The 26,637-nt window shown below is 34.5% G+C and overlaps 1 protein-coding gene across 4 annotated transcripts in view; it reads left to right on the top strand.

Annotated features, from left to right (window-relative positions):
• Nucleotides 1–26,637, top strand: part of Hltf (helicase like transcription factor) — a 95,476-nt gene that overhangs the window by 6,636 nt on the left and 62,203 nt on the right. For 2 of the 4 annotated variants that reach the window (XM_005006723.3, XM_013159900.3), the window contains exons 3-10: nt 545–711; nt 2,331–2,464; nt 3,824–3,921; nt 5,805–5,879; nt 6,028–6,219; nt 8,871–8,963; nt 24,579–24,663; nt 25,937–26,033. In XM_005006723.3, coding sequence (XP_005006780.1) covers nt 545–711; nt 2,331–2,464; nt 3,824–3,921; nt 5,805–5,879; nt 6,028–6,219; nt 8,871–8,963; nt 24,579–24,663; nt 25,937–26,033 — 941 coding nt within the window. Of the gene's footprint in view, nt 1–544; nt 712–2,330; nt 2,465–3,823; nt 3,922–5,804; nt 5,880–6,027; nt 6,220–8,870; nt 8,964–24,578; nt 24,664–25,936; nt 26,034–26,637 lie in introns of those variants that run through there. The other 2 variants (XM_013159901.2, XM_063249161.1) reach the window with 2 other exon arrangements.

Raw genomic sequence — 26,637 nt, 5'->3', positions numbered from 1 at the left:
ATCAAGTGAAATCTAGAGAATGGCTTCAGTTTAAGGCTGGATATATTTTCTCATGCCTATTTCTACCTATTAAGATTTTGGAGAATTCAGGTCCAAGAATCAGCCTGCCTGGTTCAAATTATCTCTGCTGTTTATTAGCTTTGTTACCTTGAGTAAGTTACTTAACTTTGCTGTGTTTTAGTCTTTTTGTATGTAAAATGGGAATAGTGAAAGTACTCATAGAGTTATGAGGATTTATAGAATCAATCTGTGCAGTGAATGCAATAAAGGGTAAAGGTTTTTCAGAAGTTACAATGTGACAATTTTAGATGATATGCATATTAAGGTTGTTGACCTCCCAATGAATATAACTTAGAAAACAGTATAGAAAAATCATTTGGAAACTTGTTCTTCAGTATTTCTAGCTTGATTCAAAGCTAATACATTTTTCTGATGTGCTGTGTTTATGGCTTCATTAAAAAATAAATAGAAATCCCAATTCAAGTATAATAAAATCAAGCTATCATTATCTGTTCATATTTATAATATAATGTTCTTTTTTTAGGTTAATAATAATGAAATGGTTGCATTACAGCGAGAGCCTAATAACGCCTATGATAAGAATGCAATTAAAGTAAATAATGTGAATGGAAATCAGGTTGGCTATTTAAAGAAAGAGCTTGCGGTTGCTTTGGCCTATATCATGGACAACAAATTGGCACAAGTGGAAGGGTAATGTACTTTGAGAGTTTAATTTTATTGTGAGTTGTAGTTATCTTTCAACTCATTATGGCTTTTTCTTAGAGTTTATAGAAGTATTATAACACTTTTTAGTCATTATACTGTTAGTGATGTGTTCGTATGAGTTCTCTTATCTGCCTCTGCTACCCAGCTATCAAACATCTGTCCTCTAATGTGCTATTTAATTATTACTACGGCAAAAATAGACTTTGGTTCACATAGGAGGATGTGTGTGCTATCTTCTCAACCTTTCAATTCATATATTTGGGCATTGTTGTAAATCAGAGGTTATAAACTGGTAATAAATGATTAGCTGGAAATGTTTCATTTTGCTTATACAGCATTGTAGACATTTATTTCCAGTTATAACTCTAGATATTCTACATATTAATTTTTTCTTACATGTAAAACTTACATATTAAAAGTTCTCTTGATTGGGGCTGGGGATTTAGTTCAGCGGCATAAGCACCTGCCTTGCAAGCAGGTGGTCGTGAGTTCAATCCCCAGTACAGATAAAAAAAAAAAAGTATAAAAAAGTTCTCTTGATTGGTGGATAATCTGGCAATTCTGGGCACTGATTTTCACATTATATCAGTTGACTAGAACTGAGAAATACTTACTCCACCTATGACATATGCTTTCATTTTTTCACTTTGTATTTTATTTTTTAAAGCATTGTTCTCACCTTGACTACCTTTTCTCACAGGCATTTGTGTTTCTGATATCAATTTTAAGTATTTAGGATATTGGTACCCCAAACCTAATGCTTAGGAGATTCTCATGCTAATCCTAGGTGAGTTTGGAAGATAATTGCTCAGCACTGTCTTTTCTCTTTTTTTAATTCATCAAGTTTTTCAAGTTTGTTTTTTTCCTTTTGTATTTTTCACTATGCAGTTTAGGCCGGCCTTGAACTCACTTTATATCTCAGGTTAGCCTTGAATTTGTCTTAGCCTCCCAAGTACTGAGATTACCAGAGTGCTCCATCATGTCAGGCTAAGTTTTTCAAACATTGAGTATAAACTTTTAGTGAGTCTTGGATTAGAAATAGTTCTTGTAAATCATTCCTCACCCTCCCAGCAGTTATTGAGCAAGAGGTTTTTAAGTGATTAAGAGGCCAAAGTGGTACTCAAATAAATTTATTGTTTTGTTTATTTTACAGTCTTGGTATAAGCTATCCTTGTGTTTTTTTTTTTGTTTGTTTGATTTTACTTTTTTGAGACAGGGTCTTGCTTTGTAGTTCACATTGGCCTTGAACTCACTGTGTAGTCCAGGCTGGCCTCCAAATTCATGGCGATCTTCCTGCCTCAGCCTTCTTGAGTGCTGGGATTACAAGTATATGCCACCACACTTAGCCCTTGCCTTTAATTTTGAAATAGCTTTGTCCCATTTTCTCAGCTTCTTTTGGCGTTCTGTTTGCCAGCACCACCTTTTCCTTCCATTGTGGTTCATTTACTTCTTATCCTTCTTCCCTCTTCCAGGTCTGCCCAGGTAGTCTCTTTATTTTCTTGCCGTGAAAAATCCGAAAGGCTTATTTGGAATAGATAGTTAACAGATTCTTAAATAAAAAATAACGTATAATTTTCCATTTTCTTCTCTCCTAAATATAATAGGGTAGTTCCTTTTGGTGCAAATAATACTTTTACCATGCCACTGCAAATGACTTTTTGGGGAAAAGAAGAAAATAAAAAAGCAGTTTTAGATCAGTTGAATAAGCATGGATTTAAATTGGGTCCTGCACCAAAAAGTAAGTTTGAGATTTAATTTAGTATTATTTTGATTATTGTAAGATGCAGGAATTGCAAAACATTTATCTTTGCCTTTGGTTGGCCAAAATGCTTTGTATCAAAGGCTCCAAATTAAAATTTCTTGGAGTCTTTTCGAAGAAATCTCTGAAGTTTTGTATTTTCTTTCAAAATAGTTTTGAGTTGCTAACAATAAGGGATAGTTTTTGAGAAATTTGCTATTAGGTGGTTTTTGTTGTTGTACAAACATCCAACAGTGTACTTATACAAACCGAAAGGGCTACGGGGTCATTTGAATATGTATTCTCACTGGACCACTGTTGGGTATTTGGTTAATATGTTTCAGGTAGTTGAGGTATGAGTCTGGAGTGAGTGATTGTAACTATATTGTCACATACCCATAAAAATACACAAGAATTCTCCCAGTGCTTTTCTCTCTGTGCTTCTGCACTGATCTACATCCCTTGACCACTCCCTGCACCTTCTTATTTTGTTTTGTTTTGTTTTTTTGGTACCAGGTTTCAGTTCATGACCTGATGCCTGCCAGGCAGGCACTTATGCCACTGAGCTATAACCTCAGCTAAACCCTCTTTTTTGAGATAGGGTCTTGTGAAGTTTCTCAGTGGATTCAAACCTGTGATCCTCTTGCCTCACCTTCCCAAGTGCTTAAATTACAGATTTGTACCACCATCTCTGACTCTAAATAATCTTTTTTGTAAAATTTAGATGAAAAGAATCTCCCAAAAGGGAATGAGAAACGATTTGGCATGATTATTTAAAGTTTGTGGGATTATTTTAATGTTTCTTGAGTGATTATTGTTTATCTTCAAAATTTGTTTTAGGGCCAGGAGTGTAGCACAGTGATAGAATGCTTAGCTTACTTTTTTTTGTGTGGTGCTGGAGAGTAAACCCAGTGCCTTGCCTATGCTAGGCAAATATTCTACCTACATCTCTGGCCCTTTGTGAAATTTTTTTCTTTTTTAGGTGTTACTGTGGATCAAATCTTAGGCTTTCAAACTGAGATACATCCCCTGCCCTTTTTAAGTTTTTGTGTTGAGATAGAATCTTGCTCTGCTGCTGAATTGCTCGGATTTGAACCTAAGGCCTTCAAACTGAGCTACATTCCCTTCCCTTTTTAAGTTTTTGAGTTGAAGTAAAATCTTGCTCTTGCTGAACTGCTCAGGCTGGGCTTGAACTGAGATCTTTTGCTTCAGCCTTTCAGCATGGTAAAGTTACAGACCATATGTCACCATGCCTGGTTGCCAGTGGGAATTTTTCACGTAGTTTCTCTTAAAAATTTGTAAAGCTACTTATTTCCGTTTTTGTTTGGTGATTTTACTCTTTTTTTTTGTGAATTATAGCTTTGGGATTCAGTTTGGAAAGTGGTTGGGGCTCTGAAAGAGCTAGACCAAGCCATAGTATGCCAGGTCATGCTGCGGTACAGATGACAACTGAACAGGTATTCTTCTTTTGTTTTGTACTATAATCTAAAAGTGAATTTTAATTGTTGATGGTTGACTTTTAAAGGAATAGAATATATATATACTGGTATCAGCAATCTTCAGATATATTGTTAAAATTATAGTAAAGCCTGTTGTATAATAGTATGTATGTGTATGTATATATGTGTATATATATGATATATCTGTTTGCAAACATTACTTTAAAAGCAATACAATTGTTCATTCAGGATCCCCAAATATATATCAAATAATGTGTGTATCTTCCTGTACACTTTAAATCATCTCTAGTTCATTTAAAATACCTAATATGCTATAAATGCTATAATAATAGTTGCTATACTGGGTTGTTTAGGGAGTAATACAAATTTAAGAAGAATGCCTATATTCAGCATATGTACAATGATCACAGGCTTACTACATTTTAAATTTGTGGTTGGTTAGATCTGTGATAAAGAATACTTGCTGTAGATCCATACAGATACATTCTATATACAGTAAAAACATGCTCACAGCTGTATATATGTGTGATTTTTGGGGTGGTTGTTGTTTGTGTGTTTTTGAGACGAGGTTTCGCTTTGTAATGCAGGCTGGCCTTGAACTCACCATGTCGTCCAGGCTCGTCTTAAGCTCACCACAATCTTCCTGTCTCAACCCCTTGAGTGTTGGGTGACACCATACCTGGTTTTATGTGGGCTATTTTTGTATTTAAAATTTAAAAGTTGTTCAAGTAGTAATTTTAAAAACTGACTTCTTTTTTTAGTAAGGTTGCAAATGCAGTGCTAAAAAATTAACTCCAAATTTTGGCATTACACTAGTTGTCACGTTACTAATTTGTAATTTAGAGTTGGTCTGAAAAAACATACACAGTAATGCTAACCAGTTTAAAAAAAACATAGAAACTTTTTTAGTGTCTCTGACCACCAGTGTTATATTTTTGTCTTTCAATTGTGGTTACCATATTTTCCCTGCTTATTGGTAGATGGGCTTGAGCTTGTGTCAGGTGAGCAAACCCCAGGGAACCTCTGCTGACCTCTTAAACCTGTCCTGATACTTTTTGTAGGATGTCTTATTTTTTAAAAGTAATTATAACACATATAGTATATGTTGCTGTGAAATTAGATTTGATCAGTTTAGATGGCCAGTTAAGTTCGCATAATAATGAAATCCTGGTGTTTTATAGCACATTGGCAAGTTCCTTATGACATTAATAAAATGTTACTGACTTGAAAAAAGATCATATATTTATTTTAGGACTGCAAAAATTTTGAATACAGCTAAACGAAACAGAATTTTTGGGGCTGGGAATTTAGCTCAGCAGGGAAGTGCCTGCTTGGCAAGTTCAAGGTCATGAGTTTGATCCCTCCCCCCAAAAGAAACAGAATTTTAATAGCAGAAAGAATCTTGGTAACTGTCTAAATTTGGTTAATTCCTTTTGTCTTTACAGGAATAAGATATTATACAAATCCAAAAGATGAGCTACCTTGCTCAAATATATGTATGTTTTTTTGGTACCGGGAATCAAACTCAGGACTTTGCCAGGCGGGTGCTGTGGCGCTGAGCTGTGTGCCCAGCCCCACCCTTGCCTTTTTAAAATTCTGTGTTGGGGATCCAACCCAGGTCCTGTACAGTGTTCGGCAAGCATACTTTACCACTGAGCTGTAGCCATGTCCCTTGTAATGCTTTTCTGTTTTCTTCCAAATATCATTTATAACAAAATTACCTATTCATTATATCTTCAGTGAGCAGCGTAGTATCTCAGAGTTAATTTGTATACCTTTGACATTTGATTCTATTAGCTAGATGATTTGAAATATCTGCATTAGGTATAATTATTCCTTTAGTTGATTTTCTTAATGTTTATTATTGCTGTGTATTACAGCTTAAAACGGAATTTGACAGATTGTTTGAAGATTTAAAAGAAGATGATAAAACTCAGGAAATGGAACCAGCTGAGGTATTATACCATTACTTTCTATTTAAAACTGAGAAATTTTAAAATATACCAGTAATGCCTTTCTTTTCAAAAAATTAGTTCTTTTTCTGATTCCTCTTGTGAAAAAAGAAAGGACGTTGTATTTATGTTTATGGCATTTTGTTTACAGGCTATTGAAACACCATTGCTTTCACATCAAAAACAAGCTCTAGCGTGGATGATTTCACGAGAAAACAGTAAAGAACTTCCACCATTCTGGGAACAGCGAAATGACTTATACTATAACACAATAACAAATTTTTCTGAGAAGGAACGACCAGAAAATGTCCACGGGGGAGTTTTAGCTGATGATATGGGCTTGGTAATTATTTTTTTTCTTACTGATAAAATCTTATTTTATGATTATGACTTGTAGAAAGTAATTTTGAAGTTGAGAGATAAATGCCAGTTTAGGACTAGATTTTAATTTCGATGTAGAAAACAGTAGTTTTGTGATTTTTACTTAAAATAATACTAAATTTTGTTTGGTTCATTAAAGAAAAATCCAAGAAATAGCGTAACAGTAATAATGTAAATATATTTGTCAGTTTTTTTTTTGTTCTTTGAAATTCAGGATAATCTGTGTCTCATAGGTTTACTTTTAAAAATAATAGGGAGGAGTGTAGTTTAAGTAGCAGAGGTCTTGAGTTCCAACAACAAAATAGTAATGACAATGTTATATGAAATTGTATTTTGTCACAAATACTGTGTTATCTGGACTACTCAGTAGATACTTATAATACCTTGTATAAGCAGTTTTGTAGGTTTTGGTCTCAGCAACTCTTTACACTTTTAAAATTTATTGAGAATCACAAAGAGCTTACATTTTTGTGAGCTATCTCTGTTAATACATGCAGTATTAGGCAGTTTTTTACGTAGGGGATGGCACTCGGGATTGAATCCAGGACCTTAGCACTGACTGCATTTGTCCAGGCTGGTTTCCAACTTGATGACCCTTTTGCCTCAGCCTCTTAGAGTTTGCATCTCCATCATGACTGGTATAGAAACAATTTTTAAAGTAAAAAGAATAAGGGGCTGGGGGCTTAGCTTAGTGGCACAAGCACTCGCCTGGCAAGCAAAAAAAAAAGAATAGTTGACAGAAATTTGTTCTTTAATATAAATGACTGGGTGTGGTGGTGCACACCTCTAATCCTAGCACTGTTGGAGACTGAGGCAGGAGAACTGCAAGTTTCAGCCTAACCCTGGTCAACAAAGGAACTTGGTGAGGAACCCTGGTCTCAATATAAAAATTTTAAAAAGACATGGGAATATAGGGGCTGGGGATTTAGCTCAGCGGCATAAGCGCCTGCCTTGCAAGCAGGCAGTCGTGAGTTCGATTCCTGGTACCGATAAAAACGAGAAAGACAAAAAAAAAGACATGGGAATATAGCTCAGTTTGATGGCTCTGGGTTCATTTACCAGGACTAAAAAACAAATGAAACACAGACATAGTATATTTTTAAATGAAAAGTAACTATTCCAAAACAATCATTGGTTTGATAAGAACACTGTTTTGCATTTTTCCAGTTCCTTTTGATGTTGACTGAATGGATGATAGTTGAATTATCATATTTAATTTTGGATGCTGTATATGAAGAAAATTTATCTGTAGTTGTGTTTGTAAAAGGGAACAGTATTTCAGTAGCTTGTTTAGATAATTGTAGATTTCTCTCTCTTTTTCTTTCTTTCTTTCTTTTTTTTTTGGCTGTACTGGGGCTTAAGCCCAGATCCTTTGCACTTAGCTGTATCTCCAGCTTTTCTTACTTTTTAGTTTGAAATAAGACCTTGCTAAGTCACAATGCTGGCTCCAATTGTCATCCTCCTGCCTCAGCTTCTCAGGGTGCTGGGATTACCGGTCTGCCTCACTACACTAAGCTGTGGGTTTCTTTTATGCACTAAAATCTAACAAGTGTTAGTTTATAAAACTAAATGGTCATAATGTGAATTTAAAATCATATCCACGAGTGAGGTTTATATTCTTATTTCATTAGAATCTGTAAATGTATGTCATGCATAGAATGCATATTTCACCCATACGTGGTTTTTAAACCACTCTCACTCATTAAAAAAATAATTGGTTTACTGCGTTATGTAGATCTGCCAAATGTCATTTATTTTACAGTATCAAACATTCATCTATTCAGTGTGACCACTGATCTCATTAGCAAAGTGTTCACATTTTGGGGAGTTGCTATATTTTGTAGTGTTACATACACATTTTCAATATTAACTTATTGTACTTGTTCTGTCATGAACAGTGGTATTTGCCAGTATGTGACAGTTAAGAATCTGATAATTATATATATATCATACACCAGCTACTATGGTTCATGCTAAGGCAGTAGCACTTTTTGTCTGCAGTGCTTTATACAGTGCTGGTACAGATGTCAACTGAGTAAGGCCTTATTTAATAATATAAAAATAGTTCTAACCATATATTTTACTTAAAGAGTCTTGGGGACTAACCTGTGATGTGGCACCACATTTTGAAAACTACAATTTTACACTGTCTTAAAATTGTCTGAGATTTATTCTGTGTTGCTCCCTATACATTACACTGCAAAAAATACTGAAAAATTGACATGTTTTTGTCTAAAAAAATGCCCAGGAAATACTACACCTCAGATTATTTGTGACTTTTAAGTTTTGTATTACCATTAAATCAGATTTAATAAAATAATTTTGTCTTCATATGCACTAGGGCTACTAGTCATTTTAAATTAGCTCAGAATAGATTGTGAATCGTTTCATGATACAACTAATAGTTTAAAATTGATTGTGAAATCTTAGACCAATATTCAATGGAATGACATAAGGTACCTACAGTATTTTATATTATAAATCATTTAATAATTCCCAATGGGATGAAATGCATTTCAGTATTTATTTAAAAACTGATTTGGAATGTTTTCTGGTTACTGAGTTTAAGAATCTGATTAATCCGATCATTTGTCTTTTTAAAACATTTTAAAGGGTAAGACACTTACAGCCATTGCAGTAATTCTAACCAATTTCCATGATGGCAAACCTCTTCCTGTTGAAGGAATTAAGAATCAACTGAAGAAGGTAAGTTTAGTAAGTACCTTTTCTGTGAAGGCAGTGACTTACTGTAAAACCTTTTAAGACTCATTTAAATATAATTGACAAGAAATTGATAATTAGCATTTTGAAAAATGTGGGTGTTTTTGTTTTGTACCAGGGATTAAATTCACGACCTTGCACTTGCCAGGCAGTTACTTACACCACTGAGCTAAATCCCTGGCATGAAAAATGTTGTTAATGGCCTCTTTTGTGTTTGTAAGGATAGAAATATCAAATTTGGGGGGCAATTGAAAACCTTGGACATGTTCATGACCAAATCAGTAATTTCTAAGAAATTATTTAAACAAGTAGCCGAAATTCAATTTTTGCAGAGATAATAGTGTAAATATTTCCCCATATTATTTTAAAGGTAGATATTTTAAAATATTATCATATATATTAGCTGTTAAATAATACCTAGTCATAGAATTTAATAGCATGCAAACACAAAAATCTTAGTTTTAAATATTATGCATTTTCATGATTTATGGATGACTTGATATTTAATATATATGTATACATATAATGTATATACATATAGTTGTATTCAATTTCTGGGAATTAAAAATCAGTTTAATGCAAAAAATAAATGTTGAAGCAATTATTCTTTTTTCTTTAAGCTGAAAATACTAAGAAATAAGAAATAGCAAAAATATATGTGCAAATGTCTTTTCTTTACTCCTCTGAACTGCTAGTCTCATGTTTTAATTTTAGAGAGACTTTCAGTTTCTCATACAAGGGAAGCACTGTGCTATTTATACATGTGTGCGGTTTATTTCACTGAACTGTATGGTTTCAAGGTGCACCTATCTGTCTATCACTTAGGAGTGTCTCAAGCTTTTCCTCCTTTATGGCAGAATAGTTTTAAAAAACAGTGTAAATAAGGACCAAAAATGTATATTAGGTATTGTAAAATGTGAAGAAAATGTTCATTTGGGGAGGGAACAAAAAGAAGGGGGTTTGGGTAAGGAAAGAAGAGAAAAGTAAAAGAAGTTAGAAAAGAAGGGAAAAAATGGAAACAGAGGGATGGGAAGGTAGGGGAATGAGAAAAAAGAGTAAAATTATATCCTGTACAGGTACAAATTCTCTATAATGTGTGTTATCATTATGTGAATCTAAAATGTACCAATAAAATCTGATTGAAGAAAAATTTTAGAGAGGCTGCACACCAGTGTACTGCCACCTGCTTTTTGAAATTTTCTTATTCTCTTCACCTAGTTGCATTTCTTTCTTTCTATTTTTATTGGCAGTCAAATTTGCTAGTTTCAGATTCAGTTCTCTATTAGAACAACATATTATAATAATTTTTGTCTTGCTCTTCGTAATTTTTGATTATGCAACTGAAGTTCTAGGATTACCAGAATTGGTAGAAGCATGTAAAATTGTTCATACTTTCAGTGTCAATTATCAGCTGAATAATTAACAATTGCAAGTAAGAATTTTCTTTTTCTGATGATCAGCATAACTTTTAAATATTAAAATTTTTAACCTATTGTGTGATAAGGAGATTTGAAGATACTTAATTTGCTACATTAATTTAAATGTAATGGAAAGATTATATTTCCATTACATTTAAATGCAAATTGAATATTTAAAGAATATTCATTTTAATGATTTATGGGTGATGATATATGTATATATAAATATATATATATAAAACATATTTTAAACTTCTGTTTTTATAGCATCTTTTAGATTTACATATATCTTGATACATTTTGAAATATGGTGGGGAGTACACAGGAAGAAAAAAAGAACAGGAAAACCCAGGGCTGGCAGGAAAATCTCTTAATTAGGAAAGAGAAGAAGACACTGTGGGACATACTCTCTTAAATCTATCTACCTTGGTAATGTCAGCCTTGTGAGATTTATTTATTGAAAAGGGAATCCTGGCATGAAAAGTTTACACAGTAGTCTATGGATTCTTTTGTTTTTGATATTTATTAGTATATGTTTGCAGTACATAATGCAGTACACAGTAGTCTATGGATTCTTTTGTTTTTGATATTTATTAGTATATGTTTGCAGTACATAATGCAGTACATTCCTTGTGGGGAGTTGGTACTTGTATATAACATTCCTCAATATTTTTGCCCTTTTGTTCTGCCCACCTTCCTCTTCCTTGCATGTCTTGGTCCTCATCCCATTTGCAATATTTCTGTTTCCCTATTTTCTGTTATTATCTATTATTTTGTTCTTTATATTTTGGGTTTCTCATATAAGAGAAACCGTGTGATATTTAAGCTTACGTGTCTTGATTTATTTCATTCAACTTGCAAGTTGCATGCATATTCCTACATCCGTATTCCTACAAATGACTCGTTCGTCCTTTTTTTTGGAGATAGGATCTTGCTATGTAACTCAGGCTGGCTTTGAACACAATGTATAGCTCAGGCTGGCCTCAAACTTACGGCAGTCCTCCTTCCTCAGCCTCCCAAGTTCTGGGACTACAGGCATGTGTCACCATGCCCAACAAGTTTACTCTTTTTTATGGTGGAGTAGTATTCCATTGTGTACAAATAGCACATTTTGTTAATTCCAACTGTTTATGGCCGCAGAATGCTTCTAAGATTTAGCTATTGTGAATTGAACTATTTTTAATGGGTTTAAATATATTACTGTAATGTGATACCTTCATAAATTTTTTTTGTGAAGATACTTCAAAAGGGAAAAGCATTGAATGGAATTTTTATTACTAGTTTTTGAGAAATTTCTACTGATTTTCATAATCGTTGTATTAATTTGCATTCCCACCAACAATATAGAAGGGTTCCTTTTCCCTCTAGCATTTAGAGAATATAGTATGGCTAACATTTATTACTTGATTTCACTTTTTTTTTTTTTTTGTCAGTACCGGGGATCAAACTCACAACTGTGAGCTTGTAAGGCAGGTGCTAATGCAGCTGAGCCCCCAGCTTTCATTTCTTGATGATGGCCATTCTTTATGGAGGAAGATGGAATCTCAGTGTTGTCTGAATTTCCGTTTTTCTAATGACCAGAGAAGTTGAATCATTTTTCATGTATATGTTGGCCAGTTTTAAGAATTGTGGATTCATTTCAGTCCACTTTTTGATTCTTTTATTTTTTTGGAGGGAATCTAATTTTGTTGAGCTCTTTATATACTCTAGATATTGTCCTTTGTCCCAGGGATAGTTGGTAAATGTCTTTCTGTAGGTTATCTGTTCACTGTGTTGGTTGTTTCTTTGCTGTACAGGAGCTTTTTTATTTGATGTGATCCTATTTGTTTATTCTTGGTGCTATTTCTTGTGTAGCTGGGAGTCTGTACATAAAGTGCTTTCCTGTACTGTGTCTTCAAGACTTTTACCTATTTCATTTTCCAGCAGATTGTTTCTTTTTTAACATTCAGATCTTTGATCTGTTTTGATTTTAGTTCAGTATATGGTAAGAGAGACAGATCTAGAGTCAGTTTTCTGCAAATAGCCAGTTATTCAAGCGTTATTCATCAGGGAGGGTATATTTTCTCCTGTGTACATTATTGGCCCCTTTGTCAAAGTTCAGATAGCAGAATGTGCCTTGGATTGTTTCTGCGTCCCTTATCACGTTCTATAGTGCCAGATGTCTGTCTTTGTGTCCATACTTGCTGTTTTATCATTGTAGCTTTGTAATATTACTTGAAATCCAGGATTGTGATACCTCCTGTTTTGTGGTTGCCCAGAGCTGCATTTGCCATTCTGGGTGTCTTCTGATTACTTATGAACTTTAGAATTGTTTTCTGTAATTCTGTGTGGAATGCTATTGGTATTTTGAGATTGCATTAAATCTGTATATCAGTTTTGAAAGTGTGACCACTTTAACTTTATTGGTTCTGTCTGGACTAGGGGATATCTTTTTATTTTCTGACATTCTCTTTGATCTCCTGTTTAGAGTAGTGTAGTTTTCATTATAGAGGTCTTTCATTTCCTTGGTTGAGTTAGTTCCTAAGTATTTAGTTTTTCTTGATGCTATTGTTTTCCTAATTTATGCTATTGATTTTTATGTGTTGATTTTGTACCTGCTACATTGCTAAATTTAGTTATTAATTCTAAGAATCTTGGTGAAATACTTTGGGTCTTTGATTTTGAACAGTGGTGACGAACCTATGACAAACGTCACAATGGGTACACAGAACCCTCCCTGCAATGATGTCACATGTTATGAGTTGTTTTTTCTAAACTAAAACTTCAGTATTCAGATTTAGTTGTAGTGTTGGCACTACTACTAAGTGGGTTTTGGGTTGCAGTGTGGGTACTCAGTCTCTAAAAGGTTTGCCATCACTGCTTTTGAAGATCATGCCTTCTGCAAACAATGATAACTTTACTTCTTCCTTTTCTATTATGTCACTTTTATTTCTTTCTCTTGCCTGATTGTTCTAGCCAATGTTTTGGGTACTGTGTTGAACAGTAGTGGTGATAGCAGACATCCTTGTCTTATTCCTCATTTTAGAGTAAAAGTTTTAGCTTTTTATCACTTTCTATAATATTGGCAGTAGATTTGTCATAAATGACTTAGATTGAGGTAAAATCCTCTTATACCTATTTTTTCAGGGTTTTAATCATGAATGGATGTTGTATTTTGTCAAAAGCTTTTTCTGTATCTATTGAGATCATCATATGATTTTGGTTCTTGCTTGTTTTATGGGATGTATTACATTTATTAATCTGTGTATATTGAACCATCTTTGCATCCCTGGAATGAAGCCTACTTTGTTTTAATGTGTGATCTTTTCGATGGTTGACTGCATTGTTTGTTAATAGCTTGTTGGGGATTATTGCATCTGTGTTCATTAAAGAGACTGGTCCATAGTTTTCTTTTTTTCTTGTATACTTGTTTGGCTTAGGAATCAGGGTAATACTAGCTTCCAGGTATGACTTTGGCTGTATTTTTTCCCTTTTTAGTCTCAAAAAAGAGTTTGAGGAGTATTGCCATTGGATGTTCCCCATGTTCTTGTAAAAACCAGCAGTGAATCCATTGGACCTGGGATTTTCTTAGTTGGTAGGTAGTGTTTTTTTTTTTTTTTTTTTTTACTGTTGCTTCAATTTTATTCTTTGTTATTGGATTATTCAAGGGTTTTAAATCTGCTTGGTTCAGTTTGATAATTCATATGTGTACAGAAAACTGTTTGTTCAAATTCTTAATTATTTTGGGGTACAGGTATTCAAATAGTTGCTAATAATCTTCTGGATTTCAGTGTTCATTGTAATTTCATCTTTTGCATCTGTAATTACATTGATTTGGCTTTGTTTCTTTCTTTTTGGCTAAGAATTTATCTATTTGTTATTCTTTCAAAGAACTATTCTTTCCATACATGATTCTTTGCATTTTTTTTTAGTTCAATTTCGTTAATTTCTGCTGTAGTCTTTATAGTTTTCTTATTTGCACTAAGTTTCAGTATGAATTGTTCCTGTCTTTTGTTGGTTTTTTTTTTTTTTTTTTGTCTTTTTCCTTTTTATCGGTACCAGGGACCGAACTCACGACTGCCTGCTTGCAAGGCAGGCGCTTATGCTGCTGAGCTAAATCCCCAGGCCCGTTCCTGTCTTTTTAGAACCTTGAGATACATCACTAGGTTATTTATTTTGACTTGCGGTTCTTTTGTTGTGGACATTTAGAGATAAAAACTTTCCTTTTAGGACTTTTTCTAGAAGTTCTGGTATATTGTACTGGCATTATCATTTAATTCTAGGAATGTTATAATTTCTTCTTTGATTATTTTTGTGACACATTGATTAGTCAGTAATGTATTAATTTTCATATGTATACATAATTTCTGTGGTTTTTTTGTCATTGATAATGTAGTTTCATAGGGCACTGATCTTGTAATATGCATGGAGTAATTTTTATTCTTTTCCATTTACTATAAAGCATGCTTTGTTGCCTAGAATGTTGTGTGTTGTTTGTTTTTAGTGTTCCATGTGCTGTTGAATAGAATACATATTCTGTTGTTGAAGTGTAGAACACTGTAGATATCTATTAAGTCTACTTGTTTTAATGTTTGGTTAATTCTGCTATTTCTTTGCTGATCTTTTATCTGGTTGATCTGTTTGTGACAATGAGCTATTGAGATCCCTCACTACAACTGTGGGGATGTTTCTCTGACCTTGTTCATACAGTAGTGTTTGTCTTATGACGTTGAATATGCTTGTGTATGGTGCATTTATGTTTTTAATTGTTATCTCTTCCTGTTAAATTGTTCCTTTAACCCATATGTACTGATTTTCTTTGCCTGTTCTGGTCAGTTTTGACCTGAAGTTCAGTGTGTCTGAAAAGAGTATAGCTACTTATGCATGTTTTTCAGGTTCCCATTGCATAGAATATTGCTTCTCATTCTTTGAATTTTAGCTTGTGAATGCTTTTTTTGTATTAAATATATTTTCTGTATACAGTACACTGTTGAATTTTGCTGTCTGATTTAATCTGCCAATTTTTTTTTTTTGATTGTGGAATTGAGACTATGAACATTTAGACTGAGCACTGAAAGATACTTATTCCTGTTCTTGTGTTATTTTCATGTTGTTGATTACTTTTTTTTCTTTTTTAATCCTTCTGCTTGACTGGTCACCTGACTTGGAGTAGTTCATTCCGTTTGGCGTTTTGGCATTTTTGCTTCATTTTCTTTTCTCTAGGATATCCTTGGGAATTTTTTGGAATGAGACGCTGTTTGTTACAGAAAGCCTTTATTTCTCCATCAATTTTAAAAGATAATTTTATAATCTATATCATTTTCTGTTAGAGCTTTAAACCTTCACTCCAAGCTCTTCTGGCCTTTGAGATTTGTTTTGAGAAGTCTGCTGTAATTCTAATGGGTTTCCTTTTAAGAGATTCCTCAGTTTTCTCTAACAGCTATTAAGATTCAGTCTTTGTGGTGGCTTTTGACATTTTGACTATGATGTGGAGTTCTTTTGTTTGTGGCTGTTTGGGGTTGTGTGCCTCACTAATTTGTTAAATTCTTTCTCCATGTTTGGGAAGCTTTCTGCTGTTTTGTAGATGGATTTTTAAAATGCTATTTGTGGTTTTTTTCATTAATTTCAATTAATTTAGTGTTCTTTGCTTCATCTAGCACCTATTGGATCCACTTTTCATCTTGTGGGTTTTTAAGTTATCTCTGAATATAGGTCTCCTATAGCCCATCTATCATCTGTTTCTGACACAGTCCTCATCTTAGTTGCTTTTTGCTGCTGATAGTTTCAGTAGAATTTTTCATTCCCTGAATTACTGTTTGGTACCTTTATGGACTGTAATTCTTTGCTACACTGGCCATTCATTGTTTGTATCATTTTGCTTAGCTTACTTAGCTTTTTGTTAGTGTCTTTAAACCCGCTGATTGTTTTACAAAGTCTCTGTTTACTTACATCTTTGCTGAGCTCACCTGAGCACTTACTGATCTTTTAAAAGTCTTTGTTATCCTTTTAAATAAGCCAGTTGTGTGGCTTTTGATTTCCTTCCTGTTGATGTCCTGGAAATAGCAATAAAAAAGTAGAATTTGAAAAATAAATCAGTGGAAGATGAGGAGGAGAGAAAAGTGAGAAAGGATCTTGTTGAGGAATAAAAGGAAATTGAAAGAATTAGATAAAGATAACAGGAAAGAACCAAGAAGAAAAAAGAAAAAACGCAGAATAAAATAAAGGAAAAGAATAAAAGGAGAAAAAAGGAGAAAAGAACTTCTAACCTCCAAAAAATAAATGAAAGAAGAATAAAAAAATTGAATTTAAAAAATTCCTTTGTCTCTTTAACTGAGTGATTTCTTTCTAGGACCTGCAGTGTTGGAATTCAGAAAGTCATGTTTTCTCACCTTACTTCACTCTGCAGTTTATGAGGTGCCCCCTTTTTCCAGAGGTCCCTTTGTACACCAGACCATGGCAGTTGTCCAGGCTGAGGTGTGTCCTTGCACACTGGGTCTCCGCTGGATATGCACAGCGGGGCAGAAGTTCAAGCGGAGTGCTGGAGTTATTCTTGCTGTTTCAGGGCCAGCTGTCTCTGAGAGCCTCGCTCACTGTATCTCCTCTCACCACAGAGGGTGGGGTGGTGTCCTTGATGGCCTGAGCTTAAACTTCAGGGTCCATCTCTAGCCTTTATCCTCCCCACATCTTTTTCCCTGGCTGTTTCTTTCCAAGTCACCGTAGGATGTTAAAGCTGGAAGTGTTGAAATCAATAAAATGTTCGTTAAAATATTAACACCTGTCTAATCTGGGTAGTAATATAAAACTTTATTTTTTGTAGTGTTTTTTATTATCAGATAATAAACTATGAACATTCACTTCTTTTTTGTAAATTTTATTTAAAAAGAAAAAAAAAGAAAAAGGGTAGACATAATACATAATTTTAATTTTTTTTGGTACTAGGGATTGAACTCACAACCTTGTACTTGCCAGGCAGGCATTTATGCCACTGAGCTCAGTCCCCAGCCCAGTTCTCTTCTTTGTTTGAGTCTTTCTCTGGTTTTGGTATCTGTTAACCCCTTCCCAAAATGTTGCCTGGTTAAACACTCTGTAGTAGTATGGCAAGTGCTGGAAGCGGTTTCCTTTACAACTCTAGTTTGCCATTAGTCACTTTTAAAAAGAAGAGAAAATAAACAATTTGAAAATGATAATAGAGTAAAAATACATTGTGTGTTGTAACCTTCAGAGTAGTTACTCAGGGTACAAGATAGGTATGAGATACTCTCCAAACTATTATTAGCACAAAGCTTTCATTTCAGTGAACTAAGAGAAACTAGCAGTGTTAACTATCTTAGCTATTTTATATATATATATATATGTGTGTGTGTGTGTGTGTGTGTGTGTGTGTGTGTGTGTATATATATATAATATTTCTTTCTTTCTTTCTATCTTTCTCTCTCCTTTTTTTTTTTTTTTTTTTGGTCTTTTTCCTTCCTTTCCTCCATCATAGCTTCTCTTTTTTTTAAACAGTTTCTTTCCAGTTCACAATATCCATTGTAGATTTTGGTCCTATTTATTTATTCAGCTTCTCATATTAGTGAGATGATACACTTTCCACTTTTTGATAATCTTTGTGATCAGCTTTTACAAGAATACTATAATTTTCATTGTATAGATCTTTTATTTCCTTTGTTAGATTCATTCCTAAGTATTTCAATTTTTTGGATGTTAATGTGAATCTGAAGTATTTAACTTATGAGTATGGTTTTAAGTTACATCCATTTACTGATGAAAGACTCAAGCTTATTCTTTTTTATGGCTGAATAGTACTCTATTGTATTAAAAAACCTTTTTTATCCATTCCTCAGTTGATGGACATTTAAGTTGTTTCTAAGATTTAGCTATTACAAGTTATGCTGCTGAAAACATGGGTTCACATATATTTCTGTGGTATGGTGTTTTTAATTCTTCTGGAGGAATACCTGGAAGGGGAATGGTTGGGTCAAATGGGACTACTAATCCTAGTTTTTAAAGAAATTTTCACATTGATTACCCAAATGGTTGTACAGTCTAAACTTTGACCAGGAGTGGAGAAGGGTTTCTTTTTCCCCACAGCCTCTCAAAGTCTTTATTATTGGTTGACTTCTTTATGACAGCCATTCTTTCTGGAGTGAGATGGAATCTCAGTGTTTTAACTTGCATCTCTCAAATGACCAATGATGCTGAACATTTTTTCATATATTTATTTGTCATTTGTGTTTCTTCATCTGAGAAGTGGTTATTCATCTCATATGCCCATTTTTATATTGGATCTTTGAATTTAGAGGACCTGATTTTTTGAATTCTTTATATATTCTAGATAAAGTTCTTTATCTGAGAGACAGCTAGCTATAATTTTTTTCCATTCTGTGATTTGTCTTTTCACTCTTTTGGTGATTTCTTTCATTGTGAAAAAACTTTATTTAATAAAGTGAGACCACATTTGTTGATTGCAGTATTTCATGTACCATCTGGTTTTGTTCATGAAGTGTCTACCTGCACCTGTGTTTTTAAGACTTTTACCTACCCTCTCTTCCAATAGATTTAGTGTTTCGGTTTTAATACTTAGATCTTTCGACTTTAGTCTAGTGCGTGGTGATAGGTTTGGATCTAGTTTTAGTCGTTAGCATGTAGAAAGCCTTTTTTCCAGCACCATTTATTAACGAGACTTACTTTCTTCCAGTGAACTGTTTGGTTCCTTTGTCAAAGATAAGGTGGCTGAGTGTGTTTGGAGTTGCATCTGTGTCTTCCATTGTGTTCCACTGATCCTCAGGTCTATTTTTTTTTTTTGCAAATACCATGTTGATTTTATCACCATATCTTTATAGTATAATTTCAGGTCAGGGATCATGATGACCCCTGCCTTGCCTTATCCCAGAATTGCTTTTGCTTCTCCAGGTCTCTTTGGTTCCAAATGAATTGTAGGAGTGTTTTCTCTAGTTCTGCGAGATATGCTAATAGTATTTTGATTGAGATGCCATTAAATGTATATAACAATTTTGAGCCGGGCATGGTGGCTCATGCCTGTAATCCCAGCACTCGGGAGGCTGAGACAGGAGGACCATTGCGAGTTCGAGACCAGCCTGGGTTACAAAATGAGCTTGAGGCCAGCTTGAACTGCATAGTGAGACCCTGTCTCAAAAAGACAAGAAAAAAAAATCTACATAGCATTTTTGGGAGTATAGCCGTTTTCAGTGTTCTTCCTATCCTTGAGCAAGGGATATTTTCCACTTTTTGATATGCTTTTTGATCTCCTTTTTTTCAGAGTACTGTAATTTTCAATGTACATATCTTTTACTTTCTTTGTTAGATTAATTCCTAAGTATTCTATTTTTTGTATGTTAATGTAGAGTATGGGTTACCTAATTTCTTTCTCTGTGAGTTTGTTGCTTGTGTACAGGAATGCTATTGATTGTTGAGTATTGACTTTGTATCCAGGCATACTGCTGAATTTGATAATTAAATCCAAAGTTTTTGGTGGAGTTTTTTGGGTCTTCTAAGTAGAGTATCATGTCATCTGCAAATAAGGAAAATTTAACTTCTTCTGTTTCTATGCATAAGCATAGAATAGGAATAAAATAAAAATAAAATAAAAGGAATAATCCTTTTATTTCTTTTTCTTGTCTAACTGTTCTGGCTAATGTTTCCAGAACTGTATTGAATAGGAGTGGTGATAGTGGATATCCTTGTCTTGTTCCTGATTTTAGAGTGAAAACTTTCAACTTTTGACAGTTTAGTATGATGTTCACTGTTGATTTTTCATAGATAGCTTTTATCAGACTGAAGTAAAGACCGTGCATTCCAATTTTCTATAGTGATTTTATCATGAACAGGTACTGGACCTGGTCAAATGTTTTTTCTGCATATGAGATGATCATACGATTTTTATCTTTGGTACTGTTAATACTGTGTATCAGTTTTATTGATTTGCATATTGTGAACTCATCCTGCATACGTGGGATGAGCCCTACTTGGTCATGGTGTGGAATCTTCTTGATGATTTATTATATCCTGTTTGCCAGTATCTTATTGATCAGTTTTTATCTGTGTTCGTGAGGGAAACTGGCATGTAGTATGTAGTTTTATTTTTTGGTTAAGTTCTTGTCTGGTTTTAGAGTCAGGGTAATACTAGGAATTTGTCCGTTTCTTCTGTGTTTTCTCTCTTATTAGAGAACAGGTTCTTAAAAGTAGGTATTGATGATTTGGATTTCTGTAGGATCAGTTGTGATATTTCCTCTTCTTTCCTAATTGCTTGAATTTGTGTGTTTTCTTTCTTTGATAAAAGTAGGCAAATGGTTTATCAATTTTATTCTTTCAAAGAACCAACTTTTAGATTCATGCATTAATTTCTGTCTTATCTTTATAATTTCTTCCCTTATATGAGCTTTGGGTTTGTTTGTTCTTCTAAAGTTTGAGGTTTAACATTAGGTTGTTTACTTGAGTTCGTTCTGTTTTCCTGATGTGAGAGTTTACTGCTATAAATTTCCCTCGTAGGACTGCTTTCATTGTGTCCCATAAGTTCCAGTATGTTGTATCGGCATTATTGTTTAATTGTAGATAGTGTTTAATTGCGTCTTTAATTTCCTCTGTGACCTACTGGTGATTGAGGAGGGTGTTATTTAATTTCCATGTGTTTATGTAGTTTTTATGATTTCTTTTGTCATCGATTTCCAGTTTCATTGTGCCCTGATTAGATAGTGTTCATGGGATGATTTCAATTCCTCTTAGCATATTTTTTGTTTTTTGGTGGTGGTGGGAACTGGGGATAGAACTCATGACCTTGCGCTTGCCAAGGCAGGTGCATGTGCTGCTAAGCTAAATCCCCAGTCCCCTACTTAAGTTGTGTTTTGTGGGTTAATATGTAGTCTATTTTAGAGAACCTCCCATGTGCAGCTGGGAAGAATGTGTGTGCATATATATTTACTTTTGTTATCTCTTCTTCTTGGAATTTTCCTTTTACAAGTACATAGTGATCTTCTTTGTGTCTTTTGATGAGTTTTGCCTTAAAGTTTACATTGCCTGCAAGTAGAATAACTGCTCCTTCTTTTTTCTGGGTTCCTGTAGCATGGATTATTGTTTTCCAACCTTTGACGTGTAGTTGACTTTATTTTTGGGTTAAATATGTTTCTTGAATACAACATACTGTTGGGTCTTGTTTCCTGATCTATTCTGCCAGTCTGTTTCTTTTGATGGTGAATTGAGACCATTTAAATTAATGAACTGAAATATATTGGTTTATCTTTTTCATGTTATTTTTCTGTTGTTAGTTTTTTGTTTTTTCTTAATTACTTCCTTTGTGTGGTGGCTTCTTTCTGTTGTTATTCTTGTGGTTGTGGTCTTCATTTTCTCTTTCTCATTTATCTTTTAGAGTATTCTGGAGACCTGGATTGGTGGATATGAATTTCTTCAGTTTTTCTTTGTCATGGAAATATCTTATTTCTCCATTGATTTTGAAGGATAGTTTTGTGGGGTACATCAATATGGGTTGAAGATTGTTTTACTTTAAGGGCTTGAAAACCTCATTCTAAGCTCTCTTTGGTTTGAGGGTTTGTGTTGAGAAGTTTTGTGACTCTTACAGGATTTCCTTTGTAGATGATTCATTTTTCTCTGTAGCTGCTTTTAATATTTTGTTCTTGTGCTGAATTTGTGGAATCTTGATTATTATGTGCCTTGATAAAGATTTCTTTTGGTCATGGGTATTTGTGATTCTGTATGCTTCATTAATTTTTATGACAAATTGTTTATTCATGTTTGGGAAGTTTTCTGTGAAAAGATTTTTAATGGCTTTTGCACTGTTTCCAGCTTTCTCAGTAACTCCCAAAAATTTATGTTGTTCTTCTTTGCTTTATCTTGTAGCTGTTGGATTTTTTTGTGGTCTCTTGCTATTTTTAAGGTATTTTTCCCATGTTGCTAATTGCAATCCTGTCTTCTCTATCAAATGTTCTGTCCTTGCTTTCCTTTAGTCTGTTACAGTTACTTTCAATGGAATTTTTAATCTTCCAGATTTCTATTTGGTTCTGCTTCATTGTTTCTATTTATTTTTTACACTGGGCATTCATGGTTTCCATCATTTTCCTGAGTGCCTCAATTTTTTCTTAATCTGAGTCTGCTTTAGTATCATCCATTTTGATCATTTGTTTCTGTTTGCACCTTGTGATTTTTTCTATAGCCTCTTCCATTTGTTCTTTCACTTCTGCTGCTGTCATTTCTGAACGTTCCAGTGTTGGCTTCCAGTTTCCTCTATCTTTTTTGTTCTGGACTTGTGTGGGCGGACATGTGGTGTTGCATTTTGCTTCTTTGTCCTGTCGTTTTTTAGTTTTATATTTTTTATTTTATTTTGTGTTCTCCATTGATACTTGTAGATTTCTTATGTTAGATAAATTTTATCCCTGCTGTTGAGGTTTCCCTAGGAAATGATGTGTTCTAGATGGAGGTGATTCTTGGCCTTTATGTCTATCAAGAACCTACTTTCCCAATATGTTAAGAATGTGAAGTTGCTATCTCTTTGACTCAGGCCCATTCCTTTTTTACTAGACCGTGCTAATGGCTATGACCTCTTATTGCAGTGTTTTCATATAGAGGAGAAAAACTGATTATAACAGGTATGACATCCTGGTTAATGTAGTACAGTTACCAGTAACATTAGACACAAGCATATCCTGGGTACTGACAAACTGTGGTAACAGCCTGGTAGCTTTAAACATAGGGGTAAGTTCCACCGTTATATTACTCCAACTTGTAGTGAGGACTTGTATGCAATGGTTTTCCACTCATTAGAGTATTTTACCCTGTTGTATGTGGGGGTTTTAATAGGGATGGCGGTAGTATGACTGAGATTAAATATGGGAGGAGCAAGGCTGGAGGGTAAAGGGTGATCCGAGATCTGAGTAATTGTAGGACACAAGATAGAAAGTTTGGAAGAGAAAGCCTAGGAGTATTGGTATAAACCTTAAGGAGAAGAGACAATGTTTACTTTAATGCAACTATCATAAAATCCAGCAAGCTGGTGGGCAAAAAAGGAGGAAGAGGATGAGTAGTAGTAAACCAAAAGAAGGGTTAGAGATCGAAGTTGTGAAAGAAAAAGAAAAGGAAAAAACCCAGAAAACAAAAATAACCACACATAAAACAAACAAACATATAAAAAGAAAAGCAAAATAGGACCAAATAGAACAGGGAAAATAAAAACACAACAACAACAAAAGGGAGGGGCGGCCCTAGATACCCATTTCTATGCACGTGTCTTTGTGCCTAAGCACTACACCAGCTCATCTGACTATCAACTTGTTGCAATGTGACTGCTGCTTTGGCCTTTTCCAGGCAGGTAGATCCACCTTTCCATCTTGTGTGTCCCATCTGGGGCCCTGCTCTGTGTGTATGTGTGTGTGTGTGTGTGTGTGTGTGTGTGTGTGCCCTTTACCTTCTGGATGGAAGGAGGATTCACCTGTAATCTCTCTGTCCAGCAGGCTACTCTAGGTGGAGAGAGGGGTTGTATGGTTTTGGCGGTAGCCCAGGCCCTCTGGATCTAGTCACTTTAATTGTAAAACTCAAACTAATTTTGTAGTTTCCCATAGCCCTGGGATTTTTGGGTTTACCATTACTGGCCAGCTGTATTTTTTTCTCCCTGGAGTTGTTGACTCCCTAAGGCTTACTTTCCCTTCAGGGACATTGACCTTGCTTACAATCATGTTGGCCTGTTGGTTGGAGCTTCTTCTAGCCTTTGCAGAGGGAAAAACAAAGCAGAGCAGGCTTGGGGGTGGTGAATGGCCACAGCCAAGCAAGGACAATCCACAGATACGGAGTTGGCTGGGGCTAAAGTGTCACAGTGGTGGGAATTCATGAGTTAAATCCCATTTCGTGAATTTTCTCACAGTAATATAATTGAGGATTTCTTTTTCTATTCTTTTGGACAGGTTAAAACCAATTAGCTTTTTGTTTTGATATGTTTGTGAAAAAAGTTTTTAATCAGTTTATATGTCCTTTACTTATTCACCTCCTTCCTCATCATTGTTCTCAAGTTGGGAACAATGTAACATTTATACACATGTGTTTGATTTATTTCACTTAAGAATATAGTTTCAAAGTGCATCCATTTATCTAGAAATGTCTGAAATTTATGCTTTATGGCTGAGTATGTTAATGTGTTAAAACTGACCGTCATACCATTAAAGAAATGCATGTTTTCATCTAGGAATGTAAGGAAGGTAATGTTAATCATGATTCTGTGAAGCTTGGAGAAAACAGTACCAGTGAAAAAGTAGATGGCCCAAGCAAAGGTAAGCTTTAATTTTGCATATGCCCTGATACTTTATATTTTCCAGGCTACTTGTATAATTCCAGTTCTGGATTGTAATACAAAGTATGTAGGATTTCTTTTAAATATCCTTGTGAGAATTGGTAGTCAGCAAGTGTTGCATCAAGGACGTGGTTGAATTGGATGGTAGTTCATTCAGAAAAGCTGGGAAAGAAGAGCATTTTTGGTTGAGAAAACAATTCCATGAAAGGACATAGGGGAATTAAAATTAGGGAGCCCGTTTTGTTTTTAGACCTCAGTGTATTTTATGGTATTTATAAAACAATGTGCATGGATAATAGCCCGTAAAGCTGGAAAGATGGGTTTGAGCCAAATCTGAAGTCAGTGGAGAGATGAGGAGATCTGTCTATGATTTTAGCAGTTAAATGATCTTTGTGAAATTAATTTCTGAAGATAGTTTAAAACAGAGCCAGATAGAAGTTCTTTCAGATGAGAGTAGTAGGTGAAGAAGTGGAAATAACAACTGTACTATTTAATTTTGTGGTAGCAAAGAGAAGTAAGCATTTCAAGAGAGAAGACTTGAGGGTGAGGTTTTGTTTTGTATTTGTAGGAAATAAATCTGTGGGCCGGAAGATATTTTTGAATGCAATGGAAAGAATAATTAATAGACCTATAGAAAGAAATGGAAACAAAAAATACCTGGAAGAGTTAATATCAGAGGGGGAGAAAAGGTTGTAGGAATGAGAAGTAAGGGGAAAAAATAGGAAAAAACGGAGTTTTATAGAAAATAGGCATGTGTTGGGGCCAGGGGTTCGGAGGTTTAGCTCAGAGGCACAATCACCTGCCTGGTAATGCAAGGTCGTGAGTTTGATCCCCAGTACAAAAAAAAAAAAAAAAAGAAAAACAGAAAAAAAAAATAAAATAGGCATGTGACTTTCATTACAAAGTGAATGAGGTCATGTGAAAGTACTCGAGTTAGAATCTAGGAAGATCGAATGGATACATGGGTGGGGGTCTGCATCCCCGACTCTCCTAAGCATCTCTTAGCTGTCTTAGTATAGAGAGAAATTCAGCCAGTAGGACTGATTGGATGGCTGTTGGAAAGAGACGCTCATAAAAAGCTGAAGGTACTTTGTAATGGAAGATTCTAGTTTAGGAAAATGTGTTTCACTGAGGAAACGGGGGACTTGAAAGGAGTGAAGATGCTAAGAAAGCTGAAGGTGAGTAATTAGAGCAAGAGGGATTCTGTTAGTTTAAGACCATTTGCCAGTTGCCTGTGCATTTCTTTTCCTTAGAAGTAGAAGGATCTGGATGTATTGAAGAACCCAGTGTTTCACCTATCAAGAAGAATAAGTATTCCATATTAGATTTCTTTGGCTCCCCGGCCAAAAGGTAAACTTATTGATTTTAATTACATGTTTTTTAACCTTCTGTTTGTGTGTTGATATCAGCCTGTATGAATATATAGATGAAGTGTTTATTGTATCTCAATTATGTAGTTATATTAAATACATTTTTAAGGTTTGAGACAGGGTTTTCTGTGCACTTTGGACTGCCCTTGAACTTCCAGGGATCTTTCTGCCTCAGCCTCCCAAGAGCTGGAGTTAAAACAAATAAGTTTCAAATCGCTAAAATCAGTATGATGTGGGCAGGTAGAGTTAAGTGAAGAAAAGTATACTAATATATAAAATAAGTGAGTTGTTAATCTTTAATAGTCACTCATCCTCTACCACTTTTTCCTTGTTTCTTTCACATAGGGACTAAGAGCCATGGTTTGTTTTTGTTGAAACTTGAACATAGTTTTCTTTATGGATTTTAGGGGATGAAAATTGAATAAAGCTTGACAAAAGTATACTGTGTCCATTTCAGTCTTTTTTACTATACTAGTAATGGTAATAGACATTACCATTAATGTACAATACTATTAATGTACAATAGATTAAGTTACTTGAGGAGGCTATTGTACTAACATAGACTAGAAGCATGCAGGGAAGAT

This window comes from Cavia porcellus, unplaced genomic scaffold, assembly GCF_034190915.1.
Source record: "Cavia porcellus strain 051 isolate PalLab524CR breed Dunkin Hartley unplaced genomic scaffold, mCavPor4.1 scaffold_5, whole genome shotgun sequence".
NCBI lineage: Eukaryota > Metazoa > Chordata > Mammalia > Rodentia > Caviidae > Cavia > Cavia porcellus.
The sequence above is the reverse complement of the archived record's forward strand: the minus strand, read 5'-3'. Positions and strand labels throughout refer to the sequence as shown.